General features: G+C 62.0%; 1 protein-coding gene across 4 annotated transcripts in view; it reads right to left on the reverse strand.

The window, feature by feature from the left end:
• Nucleotides 1-19,450, reverse strand: part of DNMT3A (DNA methyltransferase 3 alpha) — a 247,436-nt gene that overhangs the window by 45,039 nt on the left and 182,947 nt on the right. For all 4 annotated transcript variants that reach the window (XM_045009567.1, XM_045009568.1, XM_045009569.1 and 1 more), the window contains exons 8-11: nt 7,406-7,618; nt 4,188-4,346; nt 3,974-4,081; nt 3,300-3,456 (exon numbers count right to left, since the gene is read on the reverse strand). In XM_045009567.1, coding sequence (XP_044865502.1) covers nt 3,300-3,456; nt 3,974-4,081; nt 4,188-4,346; nt 7,406-7,618 — 637 coding nt within the window. The remainder of the gene's footprint in view (nt 1-3,299; nt 3,457-3,973; nt 4,082-4,187; nt 4,347-7,405; nt 7,619-19,450) is intronic.

The raw sequence follows: 19,450 nt of genomic DNA on the forward strand, positions 1-19,450 counted from the left end.
CATTTATGAATAAATTGAATAGGATTGGTCCTAGGACTGACCCTTGGGGAACACCACTAGTTACCCCTCTCCATTCTGAGAATTTACCATTAATTCCTACCCTTTGTTCCCTGTCCTTTAACCAGTTCTCAATCCACGAAAGGACCTTTCCTTTTATCCCATGACAGCTTAATTTACGTAAGAGCCTTTGGTGAGGGACCTTGTCAAAGGCTTTCTGGAAATCTAAGTACACTATGTCCACCGGATCCCCCTTGTCCACATGTTTGTTGACCCCTTCAAAGAACTCTAATAGATTAGTAAGACACGATTTCCCTTTACAGAAACCATGTTGACTATTGCTCAAGAGTTTATGTTTTTCTGTGTGTCTGACAATTTTATTCTTTACTATTGTTTCAACTAATTTGCCCGGTACCGACGTTAGACTTACCGGTCTATAATTGCCGGGATCACCCCTAGAGCCCTTTTTAAATATTGGCGTTACATTAGCTAACTTCCAGTCATTGGGTACCGAAGCCGATTTAAAGGACAGGTTACAAACCTTAGTTAATAGTTCCGCAACTTCACATTTGAGTTCTTTCAGAACTCTTGGGTGAATGCCCTCTGGTCCCGGTGACTTGTTAATGTTGAGTTTATCAATTAATTCCAAAACCTCCTCTAGTGACACTTCAATCTGTGACAGTTCCTCAGATTTGTCACCTACAAAAGCCAGCTCAGGTTTGGGAATCTCCCTAACATCCTCAGCTGTGAAGACTGAAGCAAAGAATCCATTTAGTTTCTCCGCAATGACTTTATCGTCTTTAAGCGCTCCTTTTGTATCTCAATCATCAAGGGGCCCCACTAGTTGTTTAGCAGGCTTCCTGCTTCTGATGTACTTAAAAAACATTTTGTTATTACCTTTGGAGTTTTTGGCTAGCCGTTCTTCAAACTCCTCTTTGGCTTTTCTTATTACACTCTTGCACTTAAGTTGGCAGTGTTTGTGCTCCTTTCTATTTGCCTCACTAGGATTTGACTTCCACTTTTTAAAGGAAGTCTTTTTATCTCTCACTGCTTCTTTTACACGGTTGTTAAGCCACGGTGGCTCTTTTTTAGTTCTTTTACTGTTTTTCTTAATTTGGGGTATACATTGAAGTTGGGCCTCTATTATGGTGTCTTTAAAAAGGGCCCACGCAACTTGCAGGGATTTCACTTTAGTCACTGTACCTTTTAACTTTTGTCTAACTAACCCCCTCATTTTTGTATAGTTCCCCCTTTTGAAATTAAAGGCCACAGTGTTGGGCAGTTGAGATGTTCTTCCCACCACAGGGATGTTGAATGCTATTGTATTATGGTCACTATTTCCAAGCGGTCCTGCTATAGTTACCTCTTGGACCAGCTCCTGCGCTCCACTCAGGATTAAATCTAGAGTTGCCTCTCCCCTTGTGGGTTCCCGTACCAGCTGCTCCATGAAGTAGTCATTTAAAGTATCGAGAAATTTTATCTCTGCATTTCGTCCTGAAGTGAAATGTTCCCAGTCAATATGGGGATAATTGAAATCCCCCACTATTATTGGGTTCTTAATTTTGATAGCCTCTCTAATTTCCCTTAGCATTTCATCATCACTATTACTGTCCTGGTCAGGTGGTCGATAATAGATCCCTACTGTTATATTTTTACTAGAGCATGAAATTTCTATCCATAGAGACTCTATGGAACCTGTGGATTCGCTTAAGATTTTTACTTCATTTGAATCTACACTTTCTTTAACATATAGTGCCACTCCTCCCCCTGCACGGCCTGTTCTGTCCTTCCGATATATTTTGTACCCCGGAATGATTGTGTCCCATTGATTGCTCTCAGTCCACCAGGTTTCTGTGATGCCTATTATATCTATATCCTCCTTTATCACAAGGCACTCTAGTTCACCCATCTTATTATTTAGACTTCTGGCATTTGTGTACAAGCACTTTAAAAACTTGTCCCTGTTTATTAGCCTGCCTTTTTCTGATGTGCCAGATTCTTTTTTATGTGACTGTTTATCATCTGATCCGGCCCTTACATTATACTCTTCAGTCCTCTGCTCCTGACTATAATCTGGAGATTCTCTATCATCAGACTCTCCCCTAAGAGAAGTCTCTGTCCGATCCACACGCTCCTCTGCAGCAGTCGGCTTTCCCCCATCTCCTAGTTTAAAAACTGCTCTACAACCTTTTGGTTGTATGGACATTGGACTATAAGCTATGGGCTATTTCTAAAAGGACTTTTGGCAACTACAAGCTCATCTCTGCTGTGTCTGAACCTCAAGAATTGAATTCAAGTCTGTCTGTATATTGATCTTTTAACCAACACTCTCTCTCTTTTCTTTTTAAATAAATGTTAGCTTAGTTAATAAGAATTGGCTGTGGCGTGTATTTTGTGTAAGATCTAAGTTATAATTGGACCTGGGTGTGTGGCTGATCCTTTGGGGTTGGAAGAACCTTTTCTTTTATATGATGAGATAAGATTTTCAGGAATCACCAGCATCTCTGACGTGTGTGTCTGGACGGAGGCCTGAGGCTGGGCACTTCAAGGGAACTGCAGGGTTTGGACTCTGAGTAACCAGTGAGGTGCTACAGAAGCTGTTTTGTGCTGGTTGGTAAATCTAAGTATTGGAATAACCACCAGCGTTTGGGGTTTGTCTGCCCTGTTTTGTTTGCAGCTCACCCTAACTGAGTGACCTCAGCTGGCTCCCACGGGCAGCACCGTCACACCTGCCAAGGCCGAGCCGGGTGCTCCTTGGGGCAGGAGCTGGCTGATTTTGCTGCACAGCAGGGCCCTAATCCCCACCTGCGGCTTCTCGGCTACCATGCCAGCAGCAAGCCCACGAGCTGTGGTTGGGAGAGGAGGCTGGCAGATCACAGCTAGGTGCCAACAGCGGGGAGCTGGGACTGGGAAATCGCTCCCAGCGGCCAGGACCGCGCCTGGAGGGGCAGGTCAAGGCTGACGAGTCGAGCTCAAGGAGACGGGCAGGCTGGCAGGGCCGGGCAGCCCCTCTGTGCTGCCCCGAACCTGGCCTTTGAGGCTGCAGAGAAGGACCGCAGTGGCCAGACCCGGTGAGCACAGAGCTGGCAATAACTGAGCCAGGGACAAGATGGCTGTGGTAAGTCAGCCTAAGCCAGAGGAAGGGAAATACAGCATCTCATTGCCATGCTCGGGAGCTGATGTGCCAGGTGCCACGGATACGCAGGCGAGTCCCACTGCCCCTCCCCGTGGCCCAGTGCCCATTCCGCAGCCTGGCTCCCCCTGCCTGGAGCTGCGCCCGCCCCATCCCACAAGCCCGTTACCTTCTGGTGGCTCCAGGCCTTTGGGACCAGATGGCTGGAAGCCCCCCAGGGCCCACTCGATCATCTGCTTGTTCTGGATCTCCACCGCTTTGGAAGTGTCTGTCTCGTCGTTCTCGGGGCATGCTGGGAAGATCTTCCCCGCTCTGCTGCTGGCCACCTGCGCCGCGAGCCCCAGGGTCAGGCCAGTCACCCCCAGCCCAAGAGGGGCCTCCTCTGCCCTGCTGTGTGTGCAGCCAGGACACAGGGCCCCTGCCTCTCTGGCCCCAACACAGCCCACATCATTCAGGCGTGGGCTGAGCGCGGCAGTGCCCCATGGCACAGCCACCGCCACTGCCCTGAGTGGGCTGCAGGCGCCCCGATGAGCAGCGCAGGAGGTTGCGCAGCGCAGAGGAAGCTACTGCCCAAGCAGATAACTGCTGGTCTAACTCCAGGACCCATAGCACTGCCTAGCTGAATGGATGGGACCGGGGCCAGGGGGCCCTTCCCTTCCACCCCCTCCCTGCCAGGGAGTCTCTCTCCGGCCCCCATCGCCGAGCGTCTGAGCGCCTCGCCCTCCGTAACATGTTCACCCCCCTCGGGTGCCCGTGGTCACACTCCCGCGGTCTGGGCAATCCAAGGCTCATGGGTGGATGGGCATAGGGACGGCAAGGGGCCCCCTCTCCGGCTGCTCTTACCTGCAGGACCTCGTAGATGGCTTTGCGGTACATCGGCTGCTTGTTGTACGTGGCCTGGTGGAAGGCATTGGAGAAGGAGCTCAGTGGCAGGAGCTTCTCCACGCAGACCTGTGGGGAGCAGAGATGGGGCTGTGAGAGAAGAGCACCCCTCCGCCAGGGCAGGCCCGAGAACTGCCAGCCTGCAGCCCAGACAGCGCCTGGCGCTGCCACTTACCACGGAAAACTTGCCGTCTCCGAACCACATGACCCAGCGGGTGCCCTCGGCTGCTCGGCTCCGCCCAGTCATCCACCAGGACACAATCCGGCCAGGCCACCAGGAGAATCCACGCAGCTTCCCCCACACCAGCTCGCCGATCCCGAAGCCTCGGCCATCCTGCCAGCCCGGGGAGCAGACGGAGCGTCAGAGAGTGGGCCCCCCCCAGTCAGAAACAGGGAGGGGCAAAGCAGGGGGCTGGACATGGGGAAAGGGGAACAGTGGGGCTGGGGGGGGACAGGAATGGGCAGGGATGAGATACACACGTGTAGGCCAGTAGAGGGAGCTGGGGGCAGGCGAGGTCAGGGGAGGAGCGCGGTGATGCAGAGCAGCCAGAAGGAAGGTGTGTAAGGGAGGACGGGGGAGGGGAAGCACAAGATAGTGGAGGGAGAGAGGTGTGCAGGGGAGGGGGGGCAGGGGCTGGGGGAGGGGAGGTGTGCAGGGGAGGGGGGGCAGGGGCTGGGGGAGGGGAGGTGTGCAGGGGAGGGGGGGCAGGGGCTGGGGGAGGGGAGGTGTGCAGGGGAGGACGGGGAGGCATGGGGTGGGGGGAGGTATGGAGGGAAGGACAGAGAAGAGGCACAGGGTGGGGGAGGGGAGGTGTGTAGGGTTGGGGAGTGGTGGTGTGCAGAGAAGGCTGGGGGAGGGGAAATATGAAGGGTGGCAGGGGGGAGGGGAGGCGTGCAGGGAAGGGAGGAGCAGGGGGAGGGAGGGGTACAGGGAAGGACGGGGCAGGGGAGGTGCAGGGTGGGGGAGGGGAGGCGCGCAGATAAGGGTGGGGGAGGGGAGGCGCGCAGGGAAGGACGGGGGAGGGGAGGAGCAGGGGAGGGAGGCGCGCCGAGAAGGACGGGGGAGGGGAGGAGCAAGGGAGGGAGGGGTGCAGGGAAGGACGGGGGAGGGGAGGTGCAGGGTGGAGCAGGGGAGACGCGCAGAGAAGGGTCGGGTAGGGGAGGACCAGGGTGGGGGAGGGGAGGCGTGCAGGGAAGGACGGGGGAGGGGAGGAGCAGGGTGGAGGAGGGGAGGCGCGCAGAGAAGGACAGGGGAGGGGAGGCGCGCAGAGAAGGGTGGGGGAGGGGAGGTGCAGGGTGGAGGAGGGGGGCGCGCAGAGAAGGGTGGGGGAGGGGAGGTGCAGGGGAGGGAGGCGTGCAGATAAGGGTGGGGGAGGGGAGGCGCGCAGAGAAGGACGGGGGAGGGGAGGAGCAGGGCAAGAGGGGTGCAGGGAAGGACGGGGGAGGGGAGGTGCAGGGTGGAGGAGGGGAGGCGTGCAGAGAAGGGTGGGGGAGGGGAGGAGCAGGGTGGAGGAGGGGAGGCGTGCAGAGAAGGGTGGGGGAGGGGAGGAGCAGGGAGGAGGAGGGGCGGTGCGCAGAGAAGGGTGGGGGCGGGGAGGTGCAGGGGAGGGAGGCATGCAGATAAGGGTGGGGGAGGGGAGGCGCGCAGAGAAGGACGGGGGAGGGGAGGAGCAGGGGAGGGAGGGGTGCAGGGAAGGACAGGGGAGGGGAGGAGCAGGGTGGGGGAGGGGAGGCACGCAGAGAAGGACAGGGAAGGGGAGGAGCAGGGGAGGGAGGGGTGCAGGGAAGGACGGGGGAGGGGAGGAGCAGGGTGGGGGAGGGGAGGCACGCAGAGAAGGACGGGGGAGGGGAGGAGCAGGGGAGGGAGGCGCGCCGAGAAGGACGGGGGAGGGGAGGAGCAAGGAAGGGAGGGGTGCAGGGAAGGACGGGGGAGGGGAGGTGCAGGGTGGAGCAGGGGAGACGCGCAGAGAAGGGTGGGGGAGGGGAGGTGCAGGGTGGGGGAGGGGAGGCGCGCAGAGAAGGGTGGGGGAGGGGAGGCGCAGGGGAGGGAGGCGTGCAGAGAAGGGTGGGGGAGGGGAGGTGCAGGGTGGAGGGGGAGAGGCGCGCAGAGAAGTGTGGGGGAGGGGAGGTGCAGGGTAGGGAGGCGTGCAGATTAGGGTGGGGGAGGGGAGGCGCGCAGAGAAGGACGGGGGAGGGGAGGAGCAGGGGAAGAGGGGTGCAGGGAAGGACGGGGGAGGGGAGGTGCAGGGTGGGGGAGGGGTGCGCGCAGAGAAGGATGGGGGAGGGGAGGAACAGGGGGAGGGAGGGGAGCAGAGTTGGACGGGGGAGGGGAGGCGCGCAGAGAAGGACAGGGAAGGGGAGGAGCAGGGGAGGGAGGGGTGCAGGGAAGGACGGGGGAGGGGAGGTGCAGGGTGGGGGAGGGGAGGTGCGCAGGGAAGGATGGGGGAGGGGAGGTGCAGGGTGGGGGAGGGGTGCGCGCAGAGAAGGATGGGGGAGGGGAGGAGCAGGGGGAGGGAGGGGTGCAGAGTTGGACGGGGGAGGGGAGGCGCGCAGAGAAGGACAGGGAAGGGGAGGAGCAGGGGAGGGAGGGGTGCAGGGAAGGACGGGGGAGGGGAGGTGCAGGGTGGGGGAGGGGAGGCGCGCAGGGAAGGACGGGGGAGGGGAGGTGCAGGGTGGGGGAGGGGAGGCGCGCAGAGAAGGACGGGGGAGGGGAGGAGCAGGGGAGGGAGGTGTGCAGAGAAGGGTGGGGGAGGGGAGGTGCGCAGAGAAGGACGGGGGAGGGGAGGTGCAGGGTGGAGGAGGGGAGGTGCGCAGAGACGGACAGGGAAGGGGAGGTGCAGGGGAGGGAGGGGTGCAGGGAAGGACGGGGGAGGGGAGGAGCAGGGGAGGGAGGGGTGCAGGGAAGGACGGGGGAGGGGAGGAGCAGGGGAGGGAGGGGTGCAGGGAAGGACGGGGGAGGGGAGGAGCAGGGGAGGGAGGGGTGCAGGGAAGGACGGGGGAGGGGAGGAGCAGGGGAGGGAGGGGTGCAGGGAAGGATGGGGGAGGGGAGGTGCAGGGTGGAGGAGGGGAGGCGCGCAGAGAAGGACGGGGGAGGGAGGGGTGCAGGGAAGGACGGGGGAGGGGAGGTGCAGGGTGGGGGAGGGAGGGGTGCAGGGAAGGACGGGGGAGGGGAGGTGCAGGGTGGAGGAAGGGAGGCGCGCAGAGAAGGACGGGGGAGGGGAGGAGCAGGGGAGCAGGCCAGGTGGCAGCAGGGATCCGGGGTGGCCAAGGTCCCAGAGCGTGGCACGGGTGCTCCGGCGTGGCTGGGTTCCCCACAGACGGTGCGCCCCACATCTGCCCCCAGCCATGCTGGCCCGAAGGCCCCTGGCCCGCGCTGCATGTGGCCGAGCTCACCTCGTACTCCGGCTCGTCATCGGCTGACTTGGACGCGCTCTTGTCCATGGCGTCGGCCACCACTGGCTCAGGCGTGGTGGCCACGTTGGGCGAGGCGGGGTCTGTGGGCTGCTGCGAGGCGGGCGGGCTGGCCTCCTCCTCCTTCTGAGGCTCTGCCCGGGGGCTCTCCTCCACCACGTTCATGATGGCAATGACTTTGGCCTTCTTCTCAGCCTGCAGAGAGAGCAGACGGGGAGTCAGGGCTGCCTGCGCGTCCCGGGGAGGAGGGACCCCCAAAAGCCAGCAGCGGGCAGGGAAGGGGCCACCAAGTGCCAGAGCCCCCTCAGGGACTGCTTGGCTCAGCCAGCTCTCAGGTGGGCTCTGTTGGGGCTGGCAGGGCCCGGGGCCCCCAGTGCCCAGCAGCAATGACTCTCCCGCCGTGGGGCTCAGTTTGGGAAAGGCCCCTTGGGGGCCCAGCATGACCCTGGGCTTTACCCCTCCCGTGGGAGCATGTGGTGTCGGGGACCCAGCCTGGCCTGGCAGGCTGCAATGCCTGGGGGTGCCCATGGTGGGGCACTCTGTGCGCAGCCCTCTAGGGAATGGGGGGCTCCCCTCGCGGAGGAGACAGCCAGCTCAGTCAGGCACCGTGGGGTGGCCCCAGGAGAAAGTATGACTGGACATGTCCCGTTCTGCTGTCAGAGGGGCCAGGCCCCTCGCCAGGGGATGCAGGGTCAGGACCCAGCCCTCCAGTCCCAGGGCCACAGCGCCGCCCGGATGGGTAGGGGAGAGCGCAGTGCCCCGTGCTGCCCGGCGCTGCCCGGCAGGGAATCGCCCCAGCCTGCCATGGCTGGAGTGGGGGGAGACAGAGGGCTCAGGTGTGAGAGAGAGGGGAGGGCCCCGAAAGTCCTTTCCTGGGAGGGGAGCCAGTCCCCAGGGCAGCGGGAAACGAGGGATGCCCCCCCTCAGGGCAGCACTGCGTGAGCACAGCCACCGTCGCCTGTCGGGGTCAGGCACACCCTGCCCCAGCCTGCTCCCCGGAGCAGGTGGCCCAGGCCGGAGCCGGTCCTGACAGCGGGGGCAGTGCCAGGCCGAGGAGCCCGGGGACGGCTTTCCCCACCCCCAAGGAAGTGCCAGGCTCCTGGAGACACAGAGTAGGTGTCCCAGCGGCTCCCTGGGAATCAAATCAGCGGCCTCCTTCCCCAAACCCCATGCGAAGGGTGTGCTGCACGGGCTGGGCCCAGGAATGCTGTGCCACCGGGACTGCCAGGAGCTAGGGCTGCTCTCATCAGCCCCCCCCGCAGCCCTGCCCTGAGCAGTGACTGCCCCACCCCCCTTTCCCCTCCCATGTGGTGTGGGGCTCAGCCTGGGAGAGGGCAGAGCTGGGACCCCTCAGAGCTGGACTGGGAGGATGGAGAGGGGCTCTGGGGGCCGCACTCCGCACAAACCAGCCCTGCAATCAGGTGCGCAGGGAACAGCCGGGTGAGCTCCCGGCCCTGGGGTGCAGGGACTGGAGAGAGAGCGACCCGTCATCCGGAGCAGGAACAGCATCAGCGTTTACCAAGGGCCTACCCCCCACCCCTGGGACAAGCCTGCCCCAAACTCTCCCAGCCACCTCTGCTTTCTACCCCCCCAGTCCCCCACCTGAGCACAACGGGGCTGCGTAACCTGCAGAGTAACGGGGAGCCCACCAAGCCCTGGCTTCTCATGCTCCAGCCCTAGACACCGCCATCCTCACAGCACTTCCTGCCTCGCTAACCAGCCGCCGCTCGGATGTAACGAGGGAGGCACATGGTGACTCCCACGCTCTGGGAGCTTGCCCGCCCCAAGCCAGCGAGTCCCTTCACCCAGGGATGGGAGGTGAGCTCCAGGCCTAGGCGGCACCAGGGCCGCCCAGAGGATTCAGGGGGCCTGGGGTCTTCGGCGGCGGGGGGTCCTTCCGCTCTGGGACCCACCGCCGAATTGCCCTGAAGACCTGCGGCGGGGGCCCCCTGCCGCCGAATTACCGCCGAAGACCTGGCACTTCGGCGGCGGGTCCCACTTCAGCGGTAATTCGGCGGTGGGGTCCCCGCCTCGGGTCTTCGGGGCACTTCGGCGGCGGGTCCCACTTCGGTGGTAATTCGGCGGTGGGGTCCCCGCCTCGGGTCTTCGGGGCACTTCGGCGGCGGGTCCCACTTCAGCGGTAATTCGGCGGTGGGGGGTCCTTCTGCCCTGGAGCGGAAGAAGCTCCAGGGGCCCCGGCCCCGCGAGAGTTTTCTGGGGCCCCCGGAGCGAGTGAAGGACCCCGCTCCAAGGGCCCTGAAAAAGTCTGGGGGGGGCCCCTGTGGGGCCCGGGGCAAATTGCCCCCCTCCCCCCCCCGGGTGGCTCTGGGCGGCACCAATCTGACTACAGGGCGGGCTCTCCGCGGCCAGCGCCCTAGAGAAGTCAGAGCTATGAACATGTGGGGCTCAAAGGTCCAAAGTGACCAGGGGGGTTTGTAAGCAGATCGCAGGCCCCGGGGCCCTCGAGAGCAGGGTAGGGCAGGGCCCAGCTGTCGCCCAGAGCATGCCTGGGGCAGAGCATCCCCCTGCCAGCTGCAGTCAGCGAACCTGGGACGAGGAACTAGAGGCGTTAGAGCCGGAGCACGGTGAGTGGCTGCTTGGTACCTTGCCCAGCCCCGGGACCAGGCTGGAGGCCAAGGCTCTGGGCAGGATGCCTCACGTGCGGACACACTGGCGCAACAGCTCAGACGTGGGATTCTCCACTGGTGGGACGGCTCGTGGCCAGTAATGCTCACAGCCATGCAGTGTTTGCCAGGAGCTGGGAATGGCGCCAGGGATGCATCACTGGATGATTCCCTGCTCTGTTCATTCCCTCTGGGGCACCTGGCACTGGCCACTGTGGGAAGACAGGACACTGGGCTGGATGGACCCTTGCTCTGACCCAGTCTGGCCGATCTAATGTTCTTATCTGGGCCAGGGAGCTGGCTAAGCAAACCTCAAGCTTATGGCCTGGGCGGGGAGGGGTCAGGGAGGAATCCTGGCCAGGTGCATTATGGGCCTTCCCCCAACCCTAAAGCTTGAGGTAGCAGATGCTGCTGGGACCCGTGTGTTCCTGAGAGGGAGGATGGCAGTGGAACAGCGCGGGGCTGGCCCAGTGCCAGCAAAGCTGGGTGGCCCCTGCAGGCTCACAGGCCTACAGGGTGTGCGGAGCCCGTTCCACGCGGCTGAGCAAAGCCAGGGAGCCTGGCGTGGATACAGCGGGAGGGCGATCTGGCCAGCAATGGATCCCACCCCCAGGAACTGGTGCTGCCCCACTCCTATCAGCAGAGGGCCCCAAGGGAGCTGAGAGGGGAACGTTGTCCCTGGCCGGCAGCGCGGGGGATGCGAAGGAGCTGGCTGTAAGCGGCACAGTGCCATGAAGTTGATTAGCAGAGCCACACACATCCAGCGGCAGCATGTAGTCAGGTGCCCCCACACCCGCTCTGCAGCCTGATTGCTCCTGGGACCCTCCTGCTGGCTGTGCAGAGTGGGGCAGGGGGAGGAAGGAGGGGGCTGATGTCAGGATGTCCCTGTCTCCCCCCAGCCCCTGTACCCAGCTGCACAGAGCAGGGTAGCAGGGACAGGGCTCAGGACTTGCAGCAGCTCTGAGGTCTGAACGAGCCTGGGTGAGTGCGTGCCTTAAAGAGACAGCGCCCGGTCTCTCAGAGACTTCCCCAGCAGCACCCCCGCCCCCCCCAGTTGTTACGTCTTGGTACTTCCTGCAATGCACATATATTCTCTGTCATTTGATTCTTTCAAGTGGGCTATTCTGGTCTATGCATTTCATAATTTTTACTTCTCTCTTACACTTACATTCAATTCTTTGAGTAGTGAATTCTAAAATGCCGAATCTGTCCTGGCTGGAGCAATTATCCCTATGGTAACTTTAAAACAATCTGTATTATATCTAGGTTTTTTGTTCTACTGGTGGGACACGTCTGCACATACCTCGGGGAACGTAACAAAATTTATTCCGCACATGGATGGAAAAACGTAGAGGGAACGTTTCTCCCCGGTGCCAGAGAGGAGGAGTGGGGGTGGCCGGGGGAACAGTGTTGCCACGCTGCCAGGCCTTTCTTACTGCGCAGCCAGCCAGCCAAACTGCTGCCAGAGGCAGCATGGGGCCAGGCCGGCACAGCCCAGGCATCGGGCCGAAGCGAAGAGCCCAACCCTGCAGCCAGGGAGCTACTGGAGTTGGTGCGTGTGTGTGGAAGCGCAGAAAAGCACCAATCCTGCCCCACAATTCAACTTTGTGGTCCAGGATCAGATCTGGCAAGGCCCATCCCCCCTGCACCGACTCCAGCCCCTAAACCGTTGCCAGGGTCACCTCCCCCCCAGCTTCCCAGCACCAATCCCACCTCCCGGCCCCCCCGACTGTAATCACACCCTGTCCCAGCACCACTGCTCTTGTAACAGCCCCCATCCCCCTGCTCACCCCTGTCCCACACACACACAGCGCATGGCACCAACCCTGCAGACACAGTTCTGGCCCCCACTTCTGCCTCCTCAACCATCCCACCGCTTGCCTGTCCCAGGACCCAGCTCCCTCTGGCTCATTTCCGTCACTAGCTCCACTCACTCCACAAGCTCCCCGCGGGTCTGAGTGGAGCCGGCGACGGAAAGGAGCTCCCCGCGGGTCTGAGTGGAGCTAGCGACGGAAAGGAGCTCCCCGCGGGTCTGAGTGGAGCCGGCGATGGAAAGGAGCTCCCCGCGGGTCTGAGTGGAGCCGGCGATGGAAAGGAGCTCCCTGCGGGTCTGAGTGGAGCTAGCGATGGAAAGGAGCTCCCTGCGGGTCTGAGTGGAGCCGGCGATGGAAAGGAGCTCCCTGCGGGTCTGAGTGGAGCTAGCGATGGAAAGGAGCTCCCTGCGGGTCTGAGTGGAGCTAGCGATGGAAAGGAGCTCCCCGCGGGTCTGAGTGGAGCTAGCGATGGAAAGGAGCTCCCCGCGGGTCTGAGTGGAGCTAGCGATGGAAAGGAGCTCCCCGCGGGTCTGAGTGGAGCTAGCGATGGAAAGGAGCTCCCCGCGGGTCTGAGTGGAGCTAGCGATGGAAAGGAGCTCCCCGCGGGTCTGAGTGGAGCTAGCGATGGAAAGGAGCTCCCCGCGGGTCTGAGTGGAGCTAGCGATGGAAAGGAGCTCCCCGCGGGTCTGAGTGGAGCTAGCGATGGAAAGGAGCTCCCCGCGGGTCTGAGTGGAGCTAGCGATGGAAAGGAGCTCCCTGCGGGTCTGAGTGGAGCCGGCGATGGAAAGGAGCTCCCCGCGGGTCTGAGTGGAGCTGGCGATGGAAAGGAGCTCCCCGCGGGTCTGAGTGGAGCTAGCGATGGAAAGGAGCTCCCTGCGGGTCTGAGAGGAGCTAGCGATGGAAAGGAGCTCCCCGCGGGTCTGAGTGGAGCCAGCGATGGAAAGGAGCTCCCTGCGGGTCTGAGTGGAGCTAGCGATGGAAAGGAGCTCCCTGCGGGTCTGAGTGGAGCCAGCGATGGAAAGGAGCTCCCTGCGGGTCTGAGTGGAGCCGGCGACGGAAAGGAGCTCCCCGCGGGTCTGAGTGGAGCCAGCGATGGAAAGGAGCTCCCCGCGGGTCTGAGTGGAGCCGGCGATGGAAAGGAGCTCCCTGCGGGTCTGAGTGGAGCCGGCGATGGAAAGGAGCTCCCTGCGGGTCTGAGTGGAGCCGGCGATGGACAGGAGCTCCCTGCGGGTCTGAGTGGAGCTAGCGATGGAAAGGAGCTCCCTGCGGGTCTGAGTGGAGCCGGCGATGGACAGGAGCTCCCTGCGGGTCTGAGTGGAGCCGGCGATGGACAGGAGCTCCCTGCGGGTCTGAGTGGAGCCGGCGATGGACAGGAGCTCCCTGCGGGTCTGAGTGGAGCCGGCGATGGAAAGGAGCTCCCTGCGGGTCTGAGTGGAGCCGGCGATGGAAAGGAGCTCCCCGCGGGTCTGAGTGGAGCTGGCGATGGACAGGAGCTCCCCGCGGGTCTGAGTGGAGCTGGCGATGGACAGGAGCTCCCTGCGGGTCTGAGTGGAGCTGGCGATGGAAAGGAGCTCCCTGCGGGTCTGAGTGGAGCTGGCGATGGAAAGGAGCTCCCTGCTGGTCTGAGTGGAGCCAGCGATGGAAAGGAGCTCCCTGCGGGTCTGAGTGGAGCTAGCGATGGAAAGGAGCTCCCTGCGGGTCTGAGTGGAGCTAGCGATGGAAAGGAGCTCCCTGCGGGTCTGAGTGGAGCTAGCGATGGAAAGGAGCTCCCTGCGGGTCTGAGTGGAGCCGGCGACGGAAAGGAGCTCCCTGCGGGTCTGAGTGGAGCCAGAGCTGGAAAGGAGCTCCCTGCGGGTCTGAGTGGAGCCAGAGCTGGAAAGGAGCTCCCTGCGGGTCTGAGTGGAGCTAGCGATGGAAAGGAGCTCCCTGCGGGTCTGAGTGGAGCTAGCGATGGAAAGGAGCTCCCTGCGGGTCTGAGTGGAGCCGGCGATGGAAAGGAGCTCCCTGCGGGTCTGAGTGGAGCCGGCGATGGACAGGAGCTCCCTGCGGGTCTGAGTGGAGCCGGCGATGGAAAGGAGCTCCCTGCGGGTCTGAGTGGAGCCGGCGATGGAAAGGAGCTCCCTGCGGGTCTGACTGGAGCCTGCTAAGGAAAGGAGCTCCCTGCGGGTCTGAGTGGAGCCGGCGATGGACAGGAGCTCCCTGCGGGTCTGAGTGGAGCTAGCGATGGAAAGGAGCTCCCTGCGGGTCTGAGTGGAGCCGGCGATGGACAGGAGCTCCCTGCGGGTCTGAGTGGAGCTAGCGATGGAAAGGAGCTCCCTGCGGGTCTGAGTGGAGCCGGCGATGGAAAGGAGCTCCCTGCGGGTCTGAGTGGAGCCGGCGATGGAAAGGAGCTCCCTGCGGGTCTGAGTGGAGCTGGCGATGGAAAGGAGCTCCCTGCGGGTCTGAGTGGAGCTGGCGATGGAAAGGAGCTCCCTGCGGGTCTGAGTGGAGCCGGCGATGGACAGGAGCTCCCTGCGGGTCTGAGTGGAGCTAGCGATGGAAAGGAGCTCCCTGCGGGTCTGAGTGGAGCTAGCGATGGAAAGGAGCTCCCTGCGGGTCTGAGTGGAGCTAGCGATGGAAAGGAGCTCCCCGCGGGTCTGAGTGGAGCCAGCGATGGAAAGGAGCTCCCCGCGGGTCTGAGTGGAGCCGGCGATGGAAAAGAGCTCCCCGCGGGTCTGAGTGGAGCAGGCGATGGAAAGGAGCTCCCCGCGGGTCTGAGTGGAGCCAGCGATGGAAAGGAGCTCCCCGCGGGTCTGAGTGGAGCCGGCGATGGAAAAGAGCTCCCCGCGGGTCTGAGTGGAGCTGGCGATGGAAAGGAGCTCCCTGCGGGTCTGAGTGGAGCCGGCGATGGAAAGGAGCTCCCCGCGGGTCTGAGTGGAGCTAGCGATGGAAAGGAGCTCCCCGCGGGTCTGAGTGGAGCTAGCGATGGAAAGGAGCTCCCCGCGGGTCTGAGTGGAGCTAGCGATGGAAAGGAGCTCCCCGCGGGTCTGAGTGGATCTAGCGATGGACAGGAGCTCCCCGCGGGTCTGAGTGGAGCTAGCGATGGAAAGGAGCTCCCCGCGGGTCTGAGTGGAGCTAGCGATGGAAAGGAGCTCCCTGCGGGTCTGAGTGGAGCTAGCGATGGAAAGGAGCTCCCCGCGGGTCTGAGTGGAGCCAGCGATGGAAAGGAGCTCCCCGCGGGTCTGAGTGGAGCCGGCGATGGAAAGGAGCTCCCTGCGGGTCTGAGTGGAGCCAGCGATGGAAAGGAGCTCCCTGCGGGTCTGAGTGGAGCCGGCGATGGAAAGGAGCTCCCTGCGGGTCTGAGTGGAGCTGGCGATGGAAAGGAGCTCCCTGCGGGTCTGAGTGGAGCTGGCGATGGAAAGGAGCTCCCTGCGGGTCTGAGTGGAGCCGGCGATGGAAAGGAGCTCCCTGCGGGTCTGAGTGGAGCTAGCGATGGAAAGGAGCTCCCTGCGGGTCTGAGTGGAGCTAGCGATGGAAAGGAGCTCCCTGCGGGTCTGAGTGGAGCTGGCGATGGAAAGGAGCTCCCTGCGGGTCTGAGGAACAGTTATTAGCTGAACGGCATAGGCTGGGTGCAGCTGCCAGATTTCCAGCCCCCCATTCTCTGGCAACAGTGGAGGGATTTTTACCATGTAACACTGTCAAAGTTCGGAGGGTGCCAAGCCAGCAAAGCCTGTCGTAATGGTTTGGTAAATCCCCTGCACCGAGCAGGTGTGGCTCAGACATGGCAAGGGCAGGCTGGTGAGGACAGAAGGCCAGGTGAGCTACACCGCACCCTGTGTTTCAGTCGGCAATGCACACCGCTCCCTAGGATTCCTGTTACACCCCATCTCCCAGCTTCATTTCTGTGATTGACACTAGTGGGAGCGGCCCGTGGCAAGGAACGGAGACCAGCTGCAAGGCAAGTTCTTTTTCCTCAGGTAAGAAACCGATGAATGACCAACGAGTGTGGAGAATTCCCTCAATTAACAGCTTCTCAGTCAACACCCCAAGTAAATATTGCGTCTAGTTCTGTCAGTTCTCTGCAGGCTGCTCCCACTCGCTCGCCAGCTGACACCATTCAGGGTAAGCTCAGGAAATGGCTGACAAGTTTTTTAGACTTCACACCCCTCCCACGCCAAGCCTGAGAACCCAAGGGGTGCCCCGCCTACCAGTACACCTCCTCAGGAACAGCCCACTCCCCCTTGTATCATCGCCATGGCAAGGGCCTACCCTCCCACAACAGCCTACTCACCCCCCTCGATTATTTCCATGGCAACAACCTACCCCCCCATATCAGCCCCCCGGCAACAGCCTACTCACTCCCCTGCCCACTATCAGTGCCACCCCCCCCTCAGGCAGCGTGACCTAGTGGACGGGTGCCTCACTGTGGCCTGGAGCAAGTCTCTTCCCTCCTCTGTGGCCCCCCCCCCCGGACAATGGGACGGAGCTGGTCTGGGGTGTTTGCACAGTGCTCTGTAAGGAGCCCTGGGGCTACCACCCAGAGGAGGGGTGCAGCTGGGCAGCCCCCGCTGCCAGGCCAGGTGCTGGGGAAGCTGGCAGCTGGTGGGGGTGTGCGTGCCCGGGACTATCACGGCTCTCGGCCTGACACACGACAGTGCGTCCTGCAGCAAGTAAGCAGCTGCCAAAACGCCTTGGAAGGAGGCAGCCTGCTACCCCGGGCCTGCAGGGGAAGAGCACGGCAGTGAAATGGCACCAGCCACCAACTGCTGGGAGGTGACTGAGCCAGAGGTCATCGGCCCCACAGCCCCCCACGGCCCCACAGCCAGCGCTCCCCCCACCACGGTCAGCACCCCCTCCCCCCCAGGCTAGCCCCAGGCAGAGCGTTCACCTCTGGAGGGCTGGGGCCCTGGTGCTCAGGGGAAGGAGCCCCGGAGGGAGAGGCAGATCCCCGGCTATCAGCAGGAGAAGGGCTGGGGGAGGGCACGTGCCAGGAAAAGTATTTCAAGAACCCTGGGAAAATGGCCCAAAGCAAAGCGGCTTTGAAGAGAGACTGACAAGGCCCCTCAGGCTGCGCACAGGCCCCTGGCCTGGCGCTGGCAGGACAGAGCTGCTGCAGCCAGGGCAGCGGCTCAAATCCGAGTCTCGGATGAGAGAGAGCCCCTGAACGAGGCTGCGCGGACGCAGCCAGAGCCATGTGCCCCCCGCAGAGGGGCATGGGAGCTGCGAGGGGGCGCTGGCCCCGCTCTGGCAGTCACAGCAGGGCTGCTCTGGCTGAATGTTATTGTTAAGGATCCCATGGTCAGGGATGCAGCCCCATCCTCTGGGTGTCCCCGAAGCTGGGAATGGGTGACACGGGATGGATCACTCGATAAGTTGCCCTGTTCTGTTCATTCCCACTGAAGCACCTGGCACTGGCCACTGTGGGGTGACAGGACACTGGGCTAGATGGACCATTGGCTGACCCAGTGTGGCAATTCTTATGTTCTGATCCAGCTGAAGATGGCTCCCCAGAGACACACCCTCCAGTCTGTTCCTTGGGGTCTCTGCCATTACTAGCCGCAGGCACAGACATGAACGAGCGCAGGACCGAGCCTGCGGAAGGCTAAGCCGTTTCTCGGTCCTGGGACGTGAGACTGAGGAGCCAGGGACGACTCTGGGGTTCTCTGCGGCAAGGTAGAGTACTTGGGGCGCTGTCCGCAGGTCTGGGGGCTGACGTGGCCGATGGGCTGCCTCCAGGAGTAAACACTCGCCTTTTTCCAGCATGGCTTAAACCCCTTGGAGGTGTGACACTGACATGGGACTCTCCCCAGCGCGTTACACGGGCTGGGGCTGCAGTGCTGCCTGGCCTGGGTTAGCGGCAGTGCAGCAGCACTTACACCCCAGGGAGTGTGGCATCGTTCTGGTACCAAGCCCGGTACCGAAAAGGGAAATTCAAAAGCCTAAGACTAACTTAGCAGCATAACGAGCAAACCTAACGTATCGAACTCACTAATTCCGAACAGTAGGAGTTGAGGGAAGCTCCCTCAAACGAGCAGTCTAAGATTGTGCCAACAACTGTCCATGGCACTATGAAGGCACCACGAGGGGTTGGCTCTGCTCCCTTACACCCACATGCAGCAGTGTCACACAGCAGAGGGGGCTGACGGGTACCGCAGAGGGGAAAACGTTCTCCGATAACTGTGCATAAGGTGAGTGCGCACCGGCGGTGGAACAGACACGGGGTGTCTTCGGCAGAAGGGCTGAGAGTGCTGGCAGGGGCACGGGTCCACCGTGGGGTGGGAGTTATCTGCTGGGGAAGGCTGGGAGCCCCATTACAAGGGAAGTTTGAAACCAGACTGCACCTGCCCTGCGAGGGCCCAAGGCACAGGGCGGAGATGGGTCTCTCCAGCCTGAGGTTTCCATGGCTCCCCACCTCGGTCTCAGTTCTGCCTCAGGCCCCTCTCTGCAGGCTCCATGAGCCGACTGCCTGGCTCAAGCCACTGTGGAGCATGGACAGACGGACGTCTACAGCTCCTCATGACTTGGGAGGGGAAAGCAGCAGCTGCTCCCAGAACTCGCAGCCTTTCCTCCCCTTTGCCACAGCCCCTGTAACAGGCAGCCAGCGCTGCTAGCACCCGCTGTGTGCCACAGATGCACCAGCGCCTTTTAGCCCGGGCCTAAGGAGCCAGAGGGCCACCAGCCCCCCCTCACCCCCTGAGATGCTGCACCCTCCCTGTCCTGCGCGGTTCTCCTTCCCTTTGCCACGGCATCCTGCCCAGCTACTGCCAACAGCCCCTGCGAGAGCCTAGCATAGAACGCAAACTCGCCAGGCCTGCTGGTGCCTCTCTGCATCTCCCCGGCCCGTGAACACTGGCTACTGGAGTCTATTCTCCAGGGCCTTCAGGCTCCCAGCCCTCCGCTCCGGAGATGAGGCCGCAGTCCCAGAGCTCTCCTGAGCCAGCCAAAATCGTCCTTTGCTCTGTGGCTCCCTCTCCCTGGACCCCTCGAACACTCCCAAGAGTCACCCCTCCCTTTGCAGGCTTTCTAGGGACGTCATCTGCTGATGCAACTTCAGCCCCCATCTCCGCTGACAACGGCCAAATCCACCTCTGCACCGTCAGCTCATCTCCCTCCAGCTCAGCCAGTGTCTCTGGCACCTGCCCCCACCCACGCAAACTCTGTATGGCTCACAGGGATCCCCCGAGCTCTCCTCCCCCTTCCCCCAGGAGCAGTGCTCCTCCCTCGCTCCTGCCAGCCAGGCTGCTGCTTTTCCCTCCCATCTCACATCCCTGCCCACCCATCTGCTGCTCCAGCCTCCTTAGCACCCACCTCAGCTGCTCCGCCCATGCAGAGAAGCTGCTACAGTGGGGATAACTCTGCCCCTCGTTCCTTATCGGTCTGTCTCTCTTATGGCACTGCCCTGTCCCCTCTGCGGGGACAACACTGCCTTGGCTGGCCCACAGGGCAACTCCACCCTCTCCTCTTGAATCCCACCCCAACCCCACCCTCTGCCAGGACCCCTACAGTCCGGCTGCCTGAGCCTCTCCTGGTGGAGTCGGTCCCTTTCCCTGCAGAGAGGTGCGGTTCAGGGACGGAGGGGTCAGGACACTGGAGCTGGGTCCTGCTGAGGT

Source organism: Mauremys mutica, chromosome 3, assembly GCF_020497125.1.
Source record: "Mauremys mutica isolate MM-2020 ecotype Southern chromosome 3, ASM2049712v1, whole genome shotgun sequence".
Lineage (NCBI taxonomy): Eukaryota > Metazoa > Chordata > Testudines > Geoemydidae > Mauremys > Mauremys mutica.